Source organism: Rhinopithecus roxellana, chromosome 8 (assembly GCF_007565055.1).
Source record: "Rhinopithecus roxellana isolate Shanxi Qingling chromosome 8, ASM756505v1, whole genome shotgun sequence".
NCBI lineage: Eukaryota > Metazoa > Chordata > Mammalia > Primates > Cercopithecidae > Rhinopithecus > Rhinopithecus roxellana.
In genome coordinates, this window is record NC_044556.1 from 13,902,554 (window position 1) to 13,915,619 (window position 13,066).

Here is a 13,066-nt window from a genome sequence, read left to right on the forward strand (position 1 = left end):
TTGCCAGGGAGGAAGGCTTTATCCTGCGGCTGCAATCAAGGAGAAGGGGTGGTAAAGTCCCATATGTCTCCCTGACCAACTAAAATTGGGGAGTTTACATAGCTGGGGAATGGGCGAAAACAAATTCAGGGAGGATGTTAAGGAAGTAATCTTGATGGATGATGGGGTCTGGACTCTTCATTGTCTGGATCTGATGATCTGATGAGTTTCAGTTCCTTGCCTGATGGTCAGTTTCCTGAGGAAGGAACCAAGATGAGACAAATGTAAGTTTCAAGTTGTAAGACTAGGGAGGATCCATTTCTATGTTTATTCAAATAATCATAAGTATTCCTTCTATGGAACAATTGGACCAGTTTCAGAATGTTTCCATGAGCTGAGCAGAGAATACTAGGGGTTCTTTTTCTTTCTTTTTAGTCTGTTAAACCTTCCACTTTTGCAAAGCAGGTTTTATTTATTTATTTATTTATTTATTTATTTATTTATTTATTTATTATTTATTTAGAGACAGAGTTTTGCTCTTGTTGCCCAGGCTGGAGTGCAGTGGCGATCTCAGCTCACTGAAAAGGAGGTTGGCTTTATAGACAGGAAAAGGCTGAGGAAAGCAGAAATAGAAAACAAAAAGTAGATTGGTCCTTTCAAAGTTACTTTTCTTGTAAAGTTTAGAGCAGAGGGAACCTTATCATGCTGGCTGAAACAGGCTTGTTCAGGGATTTTTTTTTTTTTTTTTTTTTTTTGAGACAGTCTCGCTCTGTCACCCAGGCTGGAGTGCAGTGGCACAATCTCCGCTCACTGCAGCCTCCTCCTGGGTTCAAGCGATTCTCCTGCTTCAGCCTCCCAAGTAGCTGGGACTACAGGCGTGTGCCACCCCGTCCAGCTAATTTTTGTATTTTTAGTAGAGACAGGGTTTCACCATGTTGTTCAGGATGGTCTCAATCTCCTGACCTCGTGATCCGCCCGCCTCAGCCTCCCAAAGTGCAGGGATTACAGGCGTGAGCCACAGCACCCTGCCTTTTTTTTTTTTTTTTTTTTTTGAGACAGAGTCTGGTTCTGTTGCCCAGGCTGGAGTACAGTGGCATGATCTGGGCTCACTACAATCTCCGCCTCCCAAGTTCAAGCAATTCTCGTGAGTCAGCCTCCCAAGTAGCTGGGATTACAGGCACCCACCACCACACCCGGCTAATTTTTTGTATTTTAAGTGGAGATGGGGTTTTGCCATGTTGGCCAGACTGGTCTTGAACTCCCAAGCTCAGGTGATCTGCCCACCTCTGTTCATGGATTTGACTATTCCCTCTCTTTCTCTCTCTCCCTCTCTCTCTCTCTTCCCACTTCCTTCTGGTTCTCGATTTCTTGGAAAATCAGAAAAACAACTTAGTTTCAGCTTGGTGGTGTCAAACTTCTGCATGAGGGACTTTATTTTGGTTTGGTCTTTTGGGCCTAGTGCAGCAGCACAGTCCAAACCAATGGCCTCCTGTAAACTTTATTTAACACCATTCCATGTCCTATATTATTGCCCTCCTGGTGCCAGAAAAAAGGGTCCCTAGCTGGGCATGGTGGCTCATGCCTGTAATCCCAGCGCTTCGGGAGGCCAAGGTGGTTGGATCACCTGAGGTCAGGAATTTGAGACCAGCCTGGCCAACATGGCAAAACCCCAACTCTACTAAAAGTACAAAAATTAGCCGGGCATGGGGGCAGGCGCCTGTAATCCCAGCTACTCTGGAGGCTGAGGCAGGAGAATCACTTGAACCCGGGAGGCGGAGCTTGCAGTGAGCCGACATCACACCACTGCACTCCAGTGTGGGCGACAAGAGTGAGATTCCGTTTCAAAAAAAGAAGAAAAGGCCGGGCACGGTAGCTCACACCTGTAATCCTAGCACTTTGGGAGGCCGAGGCGGGCGGATTGCCTGAGCTCAGGAGTTCGAGACCAGCCTGGGCAACATGGTGAAGCCCCGTCTCTACTAAAATAGAAAAAAATATATATTAGCTGGGCGTGGTGGTGGGCACCTGTAGTCCTAGCTACTCAGGAGGCTGAAGCAGGAGAACTGCTTGAACTCAAGAGGCAGAGATTGCAGTGAGCCGAGCTCGAACCACTACACTCCAGCCTGGGTGACAGAGCGAGACTCCATCTCAAAAAAAAAAAAAAAAAAGGCCGGGCACGGTGGCTCAAGCCTGTAATCCCAGCACTTTGGGAGGCCGAGACGGGCGGATCACGAGGTCAGGAGATCGAGACCATCCTGGCTAACACGGTGAAACCCCGTCTCTACTAAAAAATACAAAAAAACTAGCCGGGCGAGGTGGCGGGCGCCTGTAGTCCCAGCTACTCTGGAGGCTGAGGCAGGAGAATGGCCTAAACCCGGGAGGCGGAGCTTGCAGTGAGCTGAGATCCGGCCACTGCACTCCAGCCTGGGCGACAAAGCCAGACTCCGTGTCAAAAAAAAAAAGAAGAAGAAGAAGAAAGGAAAAGCGGTCTCTATCCAGACCCCAAGAGAAGGTTCTTGGATCCTGTGCAGGAAATAATTCAAGAGAAGTTTCAGAGTGCAGGAAAAAAGGAGTTTATTGAAAGCTACTCAGTTGGCCAGGTACAGTGGCTCACACCTGTAATCCCAGCACCTTGGGAGGTCGAGGAGGTGGATCACCTGAGGTCAGGAGTTCGAGACCAGCCGGACCAGCCTGACCAACATGGAGAAACCCCGTCTCTGCCAAAAAGACAAAATTAGCCGGGCGTGGTAGCACATGCCTGTAATCCCAGCTACTTGGGAGGCTGAGGTAGGTGAATCACTTGAACCTGGGAGGCGGAGGCTGTGGTGAGCCGAGATTGCACCATTGCACTCCAGCCCGGGCAACAAGAGCGAAACTCCATCTCAAAAAAAAAAAAAAAAAAGACAGTTACTCAGTTACAAAGTAGGGCATCCTCAGAAAACGAGAGGAGGAACGCCTTGTCTTTGTTTTAAGTTTTTTTTGTTTGTTTGTTTTTTGAGATGGAGTCTTGCTCTGTCACCCAGGCTGGAGTGCAGTGGCATAATCTCGGCTCACTGCAACCTACACCTCCCAGGTTCAAGCGATTCTCCTGCTTCAGTCTCTTGAGTAGTTGGGATTCAGGCATGCACCACCACGCCTGGTTAATTTTTATATTTTTAGTAGAGACGGGGTTTCACCATGTTGGCCAGGCTGGCCTTGAATGCCTGAGCTCAAGTGATCCTCCTAACTCGGCCTCCTAAACTGTTGGGATTACAGGTATGAGCCACCATGTCCAACCGGTTTTAAGTTTTTCTTATATAGGGGTCTTATCCATGTGAAAGCGATGTCCATGTGCGGGTAGGCTGACAGCATGACAAAGTGTGCTTTGTTGACTTAAAGAAAGTTATCCTAGCTGGGTGCAGTGGCTAACACCTGTAATTCTAACACTTTGATAGGTCGAGGCCTAGGATTCACTTCAGCCCAGGATTTCCAGACCAGCTTGGGCAACATGGTGAAACCCTGTCTCTACAAAAACTGTAAAATATGAGCCAGGTGTGGTGGTCCCTATAGTTGCAGCTACTCAGAAGGCTGAGGTGGAGGATCGCCTGAGCTGGGAAGTAGAAGTCACAGTGAGCCATGATTGCGTCACTGCACTCCAGCCTAGGTGACAGAGCGAGACCCTGTCTCAAAACATATTCATACATATCCTTGCCATCTTAGTGCCTAAGTACATTACACCATGACTAGAATGATATTTTCTTTTTCTTTCTTTTTTTTGAGATGGAGTTTCACTCTTGTTGCCCAGGCTGGAGTGCAATGGTGCAATTTCAACTCATTGCAACCCCTGCCTCCCGGGTTCAAGTGATTCTCCTGCCTCAGCCTCCCAAGTAGCTGGGATTACAGGCATGCACCACCACACCCGGCTAATTTTGTATTTTTAGTAGAGACGAGGTTTATCCATGTTGGTCTGGTTGGTCTTGAACTCCCGACCTTCACCGCCATGCCTGGCTAATTTTTTTTTTTTTTTTTTTTTTTGAGGTGGAGTCTTGCTCTGTTCCCTAGGCTAGAGTGCAGTGGCGCGATCTCAGCTCACTGCAACATTCTGATCCTAACATTCTGATCATTCCTCATGCCCTGAAATGACCCTTTTTATCTATTGTCTGTCTGTCCCATCAGACAGTGATCCCCGTGAGGGCAGGAACCTTGTGTCTTTTCTGTTTTAACGTAGAGACGGGGTCTTGCTATGTTACCCAGGCTGGTCTTGACCCCCGGGGCTCAATCACTCCTCCCACTTCAGCTTCCCAAAGTGCTGGGATTCCAGAGGTGAGCCACCTTGCCTGGCTGGAGTCTTAGGTCTTGGTGTCTCATGGGTCTGCATTTAGTGAGCAAGTCATCTTGTTAGAGGCATTTGAAGCAGAGTGACTCCATTTTGAGTAGGGGCTGGGTAAAATAAGGCTGAGACCTACTGGGCTGCATTCCCACACGATTAAGGCATATTGAGTCACAGGATAAAGCATAAGTTTGGCACAAGATACAGGTCATAAAGACCTTGCTGATGAAAGAGATTGCAGTGAAGAAGCCGGCCGAGACCAAGATGGCAACAAGAATTACCTGTGGTTGTCCTCACTGCTACACTCCCACCAGCACCATGACAGTTTACAAATACTATGGCAGGCTGGGCGTGGTGGCTCACACCTGTAATCCCAGCACTTTGGGAGGCTGAGGTGGGTGGAACACTTGAAGTCAGGAGTTCGAGACCAGCCTGGCTAACATGGTGAAACCCTGTCTCTATTAAAAACACAAAAATTAGCCAGGCATGGTGGAACGCGCCTGCAATCACAGCTACTTGGGAGGCTGAGGCAGGAGAATCACTTGAATCCTGGAGGCGGAGGTTGCAGTGAGCCAAGATCGCACCACTGCCCGCTAGCCTGGGCAACAGAGCAAGACTCTTTCTCAAAAGATAAATAAATAAATAAATAAACGATTGCCACAGCAACGTCAAGAAGTTACCCTATATGGTCTAAAAGAGGGAGGTATGAATCATCCACCCCTTGTTTTAGCATATCATCAAGAAATCACCATAAACATGGGCAACCATGGAGTAGCCATTCTTTTATTCATCTACGTTCTAAATAAACTTGCTTTTGCTTTGCACTGTGGACTCGCCCTGAATTCTTTCTTGCACGAGATCCAAGAACCCTCTCTTGGGGTCTGGATCCGGACCCCTTTCCTGGAATAATCTGACATAGAGGGAACGTCCATGAAAGGAGGCTGAGGAAGGAATGGGATGGGAAGTCCTCTTTAAAGGGAAGGCACAGGTGGGCAATGGAGGGACATTTGGGAGACTCTGCGTATGTTTAGGAAGTGGGTTTGGAGCCTGATCTTTAAGTCAATGTCTGTGACTCAAGAGGCGTCCAGGGTCCTCTTAAGTCATGCTATATGTGGCCCCAACCCCATGTGAGAGCTGCGGGCACAGGAACGATGTGTGGATTCCCAGAGCCCAGAATACAAGGCAGGCGCATAATACATATTTGCTGAATAAAAGAATGAAGAACAAGGGCTGTAGCGACGTGCAGCCAGGTCACGTTACAAAATTTTAACCAGCCGCTGCCCGCTTCTAGGGGGCGCAGCGCACTCTACAAAACTCTCCAATTCCGTATGGCTCCCGGAACCCTTACTTCGCGCTACTCAGGTTGCAACTCCGGAGGGAAGACGCCGGGACTTCCAGCTTGATAGACGGGGATTGGAACCAATGAAAGAAGTCGGTTATGTAGGCTGCAGCCAATAACAGAGGATGAAGGAAGTGACGTTTACGGAAGTGAGGCTTCCGTCGGAAAAGCTCGGTACTTACCCAGGCTTACCATTTCTCAAGTGCTTGCGAGGTGATTAGGAGGCAAAGATGTCGGAGCGAAAAGTATTAAACGTAAGTGTTGGGCGACTGGGGCTTTCCAATCGGAGCGGGACATCCCGGAACTCCGGGAGAGGGAGGAGCTTCCTCGGATCTCCTCTTTGGAACCCTTCTTTCCCAACGGCCTTCCACGGGACGGGGCTTCCCAGACTCTTCCCCAGACTCCTCCCCATCGCCTTCCGTGGGGGGTGGGCCTTCGCTAAGTCTTCCCTTCCGGGCTTGGGTGTAGCCAGTCACCTGTGGGGCGTGGCTTGGCCTTTTACCCAATCACTTCACCAGATAGAGTTTTTCCCGGAGGGAATGATCCAATCACGTTATCTGGGGGCGGGGTTCCTTAAAATACTGGCGGTCTTGTGCCCTCCTCTTGAGGGGCGTGGCTCTAAGAAGCCCTGTCCCTCTTGGGGCCTGTAGCCAATCCTGTTCTTTGGGTGGGGGTGTGTGTGTGTGTGTGTGTGTGTGGTGTGTGTGTGTGGTGTGTGTGTGTAGAGGGGTGTGTGTGTGTGTGGTGTGTGTGTGGGGAGAGGGGTGTGTGTGTGTGTGGTGTGTGTGTGTGGTGTGTGTGTGTGTGTGGGGAGAGGGGTGTGTGTGTGTGGTGTGTGTGTGTGTGGGGGTGTGTGTGTGTGTGTGTGTGTGTGTGTGTGTGTTTGTTTTTATTGGGGTCTGGTCATGCAGATACCCTCTGCCTGACAGGGGTCAAGATTCCAGACTCCCAGAAGAAAAGCAGAGGTTCAGTGTAAACCATACTGTTCGCACAGTTCTGTTTTTTTGTTTTGAGACTGAGTTTTGCTCTTGCTGCCCGGGCTGGAGGGCAGTGGCATGTCCTTAGCTCATTGCAGCTTCTGCCTCCTGGGTTCAAGCGATTCTCCTGCTTCAGCTTCCTGAGTAGCTGGGATTACAGGTGCCCGCCACCACACCCGGCTAATTTTTTTTTTGTATTTTAGTAGAGATGAGGTTTCATTATGTTGCCCAGGATGGTTTCGGACTCCTGAGCTCAGGCAGTCCGCCCACCTCAGCCTCCCAAAGTGCTGGGATTACAGGCGTGAGCCACCGTGCCCGGCCGCATGCAGGTCTTTCTAGGAGAGCAGTCCCAGGCTTGCTGTAGGAATTCCTGGGAAACAGGAGCCCTGGGATACAAAGGGAGCATGAGTATGGATTATGACAGATAACTCCACTACACCACTGGAAAATAAAGCACTTTGTGTTTGAAGCACCTACTGGGTACCAGACACTGCAAAGAGCAGTTTATCCCCCTTGCCTCAAAGAACGCGTCTAAAGACTCTTGGAGACAGAAGACAATGTGCCCGTTTCACAGAGGAGTAAACTGAGTCCCGCAGGTTTCAGCTACTCAGGATTCAGATCCAGGGACATGACTGTGTAGGAAACGATGTAGTATAGTAATTGGGAGGCTGAGCTAACAGAGTCCTGGTTTACCCTCTACAGAGTTGCTGGGGAGTTGGAACACCTTGGGAAACTCAGTCTCCTGCCAGAACAACAGAAGCGCTAAGCAAAGCTTAACCTCTACAAAGGGCAGGGTATGGGGCCTCACGCATGTAATACCAGTACTTTGGGAGGCCAAGGTGGGTGGATCACCTAAGGTCAGGAGTTCAAGACCAGACTGGCCAACATGGTGAAACACCATCTCTACTAAAAATACAAAAATTAGCTGGGTGTGGTGGTGGGTGACTGTAATCCCAGCTACTGGGGAGGCTGAGGCTGAGGCAGGAGAATTGCTTGAACCCGGGAGGCGGAGTTTTGCAGTGAGCTGAGATCACGCCATTGCACTCCAGCCTGGGCAACAAGAGCAAAACTCGGTCTCAAAGCAAAAACAAACAAAAAAACTGGCTTTTTAGAGCTTCCCATGTAGATAACATTTCACGTGTATTGTCATGACTGGTATTTAGGAGAATCAAATGCATCCTGTATGTCTCCACTGAGAGAGAGTCAGGAAGCTTGTGCCTGGCCTCCCTCCGACTGTACTGAGTCCTGCCAGTCCTCCCTGCCTATCGCAGAACCTAGGGTGGGCTTGGGGACCCCCGACACAGCTCCCCAGAGCCCCTTCCCTCTGCCATGTCCTCCCCCTGCTTCTGAAAGTAACTCCCCCAATGTTTCCTTCCTCCCCTGCAGAAATACTACCCGCCGGACTTTGACCCATCAAAGATCCCCAAACTCAAGCTCCCCAAAGACCGGCAGTACGTGGTGCGGCTGATGGCCCCCTTCAACATGAGGTGAGCACCCCCCGTGAGACCCCACACACCAGCCATGACGGAAGGACGCAGTGCCTGGCATCCACAGAGGTGACTCGTCCTGTGTTCAGACCAGATCACAGGTCCTGGGTCAGACATTGAACACTCCAGGCCTCCTTTGCCTCACCATTTGGGATTAAGCTCTGGACCTTTTAGAACCCCCCTCGCCAGTGCCTGCCTTGAGATCTTGGTGGTTAGTAAACGTGTGAGCAGAGAGGATAGGACCCCACAGAGTTGCAGCCCCATGGATATATTTCAGCTCCTCCAACAGCCAAGCTCATCCTATCCCAGGGTCTTTGCACACACTGCTGCCCCTGCTTGGAACTCGCTCCCTCTACTTTCTTTCTTTTCTTGTTGTTGAGAAAGAGTCTTGCTGTGTTGCCCAGGCTGGAGTGCAGTGGTGTGATCTCGGCTCACTGCAACCTCCACCTCCCGCCTTCAAGTGATTCTCCTGCCTCAGCCTCCTGAGTAACGGGGATTACAGGTGTGCGCCACCACGCTCGGCTAATTTTTGTATTTTCAGTAGAGTTGGGGTTTCACCACGTTGGCCAGGCTGGTCTCAAACTCCTGACCTCAGGTGATCCGCCCTTCTCAGCCTCCCAAAGTGCTGTGATTGCAGGCATGAGCTACCACGCCTGGCCTTCTCCTTCTACTTACACATGCTGGGCTCCTCTTGTCTGCCATAGGTCATGGCTCCAATCTCACCCCCTCTGGGAGGCCTCCATTGTCCCCACTCACAGTACCCAGATCTTACCCTTTGTAGCACTTTAGAATTATTGTATTTCACCAACTGTAAACCCCACACCTTTTCATGCTGTAGCATATCTGAAATCACACACCTGACGAGGAAAGAGGCATCTGGGTCAGTGAAATTTGGTTCATGCCCATGTGTTGATGGCCTGTCTGCTCCTCCCCATCCTTCATTCATTTATTCATTCAACACTCATTCACTGGGCACCTGCTGTGTGCCAGGGTCTGTGCTGGGCCCCAGAAACAAAGTCCCTGGCCTCATGGAGCCCACAGTCTACTGGGAAGTGGAGATCATAGGTAATCAGGCAGGTGCACGGGCCCCTGGGGCAGTGGCGGATGAGGGAGGGCTGTAGGTAGCTGGGGTGGTCAGGGCGACATCAGGCAAATTGCTGGTGGTGCTGAGGTCTGAGGATGAAGGGTGTCATCAGCCATGGGACCATAGGAGCAAAAGCCTTGAGCTGGGACTGAGCTGGGGGTGTTTGCAGGCTCAGACAGGAGGCGGGCGTGCTGGGCTGGGGAGCAGAGCCCGGAGTAGGAGGGGAAGAGGGAGGTGGGGCAGCATTTTTCTGTGCGGCGTCTTTCCTCCTGGAGGGTGGGGTGCCCCGTAAGCACCAAGATTGCTTCTGGGAGCACATGACAGGCAGGCCTCACTTACTCAGGGGGCTTCCCAAGCAGGCGACCCTTGGACCGAGCCCCAGAAAGATATGAATGAGAACATGAAGTTCTCAGGTAGAGGAAATTTGGACACAGGGTAGGGCAGCCTGCCTCGTGAAGGAGGAAGCTCCCCATCGCTGGAGGCAAGCAAGCAGTGATCTTGCAGGATGCCGCAGGGATAGCCTACCAGTGGGAGCCAGAGTCCCAAGACAGCTCGCTCCCCTACATCCCGCCCCACAGGTGTAAGACATGCGGAGAATACATCTACAAGGGGAAGAAATTCAACGCTCGGAAGGAGACGGTGCAGAACGAGGTCTACCTGGGCCTGCCCATCTTCCGCTTCTACATCAAGTGCACGCGCTGCCTGGCAGAGATCACCTTCAAGGTAGACGAGACGGCCAGCCAGCCCGGTCCCTCTCCCCCAGCCCACCTCAGATCAGGGCAGGCCTTGGGGTTCCTTACTCCCATCCTCTCCATCCAGGGAATCTCCTTTCAGTTTATCCCCAATTAACAGACAACAGTTTGGGGGAGATGTTCATGGCAGCATTCTATATAAAGACAAAAAGACGGAAGCAACCTAGACAGATAATAAAAAGGGATGAGAAGAACAAATTAGCTTGCAGGCTGGGTGCGGCTCACACCTGTAATCCCAGCACTTTGGGAGGCCAAGGCGGGCGGATTGCCTGAGGTCAGAAGTTCAAGACCACCCTAGTCAACATGGCGAAATGCTGTCTCTACTAAAAATACAAAAATTACTGCACGTGGTGGCGGACTATAATCCCAGTTACTCGAGAGGCTGAGGCAGGAGAATCGCTTGAACCTGGGAGGCAGAGGTTGCAGTGAGCGAAGATTGCACTGCTGCACTCCAGCCTGGGCGACAGAGCAAGACTCCGTCTAAAAAAAAAAAAATGCCGGGCACAGTGGCTCATGCCTGTAATCCCAGCAGGTTGGGAGGCCAAAGCAGGAAAGAGAGCCCCTGAGGTCAGGAGTTCGAGACCAGCCTTGCCAACATTGTGAAACCCCATCTCTACTAAAACTACAAAAACGAGCTGGGCGTGGTGGCTCTTGCCTGTAATCTCAGGTACTTGGGAGACCGAAGCAGGAGAATTGCTTGAACCCAGGAGGCGGAGCTTGCAGTGAGCCGAGATTGTGCCATTGCATTCCAGCCAGGGTAACAAAGTGAAACTCCATGTCAAAAAAAAAAAAAAAAGTTAGCATGCAATGGAATATTACGCAGCCAATAAAAATCACAATTTGACTTTTAATTGTTACCCTGAGGATTTGAGGAAAGGCTGAAGAGAACGTAAAATTTTCTCTTCCTATGCTCAAGTACTCTTTGAGTACTTTTTTGCCATAAATTTTCTTTCTTTGATTAAAAAAAACCTTTTGGGCTGGGCGCAGTGGCTCACAGCTATAACACAGCACTTTGGGAGGCCAAGGCAAGTGGATCAGTTGAGGTCAGGAGTTCGAGACCAGCCTGGCCAACATGGTGAAACCCCAACTCTACTAAAAAAAATACAAAAATTAATAATAGTAATAATAATATTTTGGCTGGGTGCAGTGGCTCACGCCTGTAATCCCAACACTTTGGGAGGTCAAGGGAGGAGGATTACTTAAATCCAGTAATTCAAGACCAGCTTGGGCAACATAGTGAGACTCCACCTCTACAAAAAATACAAAAATTAGCTGGGCATGATGGCATGCACGTGTAGTCCTAGCTACTTAGAAGGCTGAGGCAGGAGAATCAATTGAGTCTGGGAGGCCAAGGCTGCAGTGAGCCATGATTTCACTGCTGCACTCCAGCCTGAGTGACAGAGTGAGACCCTGTCTCAAAAAAAAAAAAAACTTTTTTTAAATACTTCTAGATTTACAGAAAAGTTCCAAAGATACTAGAGACAGTTCTCACCTACCCCTCATCAGCTTCCCCACATATTAGCATCTTACATAACCGGGTTACATCTGTCACACTAAGAAACTAAGGGTGGGAGCAGGCATGGTGGTTCACACCTGTAATCCCAGCACCTTGAGAAGGCGAGGCTGGAGGATTGCTGGAGACCAGAAGTTCAAGACTAGCCTGGCAACATAGTGAGACCCTGTCCATCTCTACACACACACACACAAATTTTTAATTAAGAAAATAAACTAGGCCGGGTGCGATAGCTCAAGCCTGTAATCCCAGCACTTTGGGAGGCCGAGATGGGCGGATCACGAGGTCAGGAGATCAAGACTATCCTGGCGAACATGGTGAAACCCCGTCTCTACTAAAAAATACAAAAACTAGCCGGGCAAGGTGGCGGGCGCCTGTAGTCCCAGCTACTCGGGAGGCTGAGGCAGGAGAATGGCGTAAACCCAGAAGGTGGAGCTTGCAGTGAGCTGAGATCCGGCCACTGCACTCCAGCCTGGGTGACAGAGCGAGACTCCGTCTCAAAAAAAAAAAAAAAAAAAAAAAAGAAAGAAAAGAAAAGAAAAGAAACTAAAGGTGGAGGCCGGGCGTGGTGGCTCAAGCCTATAATCCCAGTACTTTGGGAGGCTGAGACGGGCAGATCACGAGGTCAGGAGATGGAGACCATCCTGGCTAACCCGGTGAAACCCCGTCTCTACTAAAAAATCCAAAAAACTAGCCGGGCGAGGTGGCGGGTGCCTGTAGTCCCAGCTACTCAGGAGGCTGTGGCAGGAGAATGGCATAAACCCGGGAGGCAGAGCTTGCAGTGAGCTGAGATCCGGCTACTGCACTCCAGCCTGGGTGACAGAGCAAGACTCCGTCTCAAAAAAAAAAAAAGAAACTAAAGGTGGAATGTTACCATTAACATTGTAGGCTGAGGCTGGGCGCAGTGGCTCACGCCTATAATCTCAGCACTTTGGAGGCCAAAACGGGAGGATCGGTTGAGCCCAAGAGTTAGAGACCAGCCTGGGCAACATGGCGAAACCGTGTCTCTACCAAAAAGAAATTTAAAAATTAGCCAGGTGTGGTGATGCATACCTGTAGTCCCAGCCACTCGGCAGGCTAAGGTGAGAGGATTGCTTGAACCCAGGAGGCTGAGGTTGTAGTGAGCCATGATCCTGCCACTGCACTCCAGCCTGGGCAACAGAGCGAGACCCTGTCCCAAAAAAAAACAAAAAACATAGTGTTACTATTAGCATTTAGACCGAAGGTAGATTTCAGTTTTTCTGCTAAGGTCACTTTTCTGTGCCAGTGTGTAATTGAAGATACCAGGTTGATTTAGCCTCTCTATTCAATAAACAATAACAGGGGCATGCTCTATACATATTCATACATAGGGTTTACAATCAAAGAAAAGGTGTTAATAAATACAAAGGGCGGAAATCACAACATGTGCAGAGCCTTGGAGATTTTTTTTTTTTTTTTTTTGAGACAGGGTTCCACTTTGTAGCCAAGGCTAGAGTGCAGTGTCACAATCTCAGCTCACTGTAACCTCAACCTCCCAGGTTCATGTGATTCTCATGTCCCAGCCTCCAGAGTAGCTGGGGTTATAGGCATGCACCACCTTGCCCCGCCTAATTTTTGTATTTTTAGTAGAGACAGGGTTTCGGCCGG

General features: G+C 50.0%; 1 protein-coding gene and 1 long non-coding RNA gene across 2 annotated transcripts in view; one reads left to right on the plus strand and one right to left on the minus strand.

The window, feature by feature from the left end:
- On the minus strand, positions 1 to 6,061 carry LOC115899212. Its single transcript, XR_004058922.1, has 2 exons — positions 5,807 to 6,061; positions 1 to 235 (listed from the first exon to the last, which is right to left on the minus strand). It is a non-coding gene; the product is annotated as an uncharacterized LOC115899212 (long non-coding RNA).
- Positions 5,780 to 13,066, plus strand: part of YJU2 (YJU2 splicing factor homolog) — a 24,483-nt gene continuing 17,196 nt past the window's right edge. Inside the window, exons 1-3 of the mRNA XM_010367258.2 lie at positions 5,780 to 5,878; positions 7,988 to 8,088; positions 9,751 to 9,895. Of these exons, the coding sequence (XP_010365560.1) occupies positions 5,855 to 5,878; positions 7,988 to 8,088; positions 9,751 to 9,895 (270 nt within the window). The 5' untranslated portion in view covers positions 5,780 to 5,854. The remainder of the gene's footprint in view (positions 5,879 to 7,987; positions 8,089 to 9,750; positions 9,896 to 13,066) is intronic.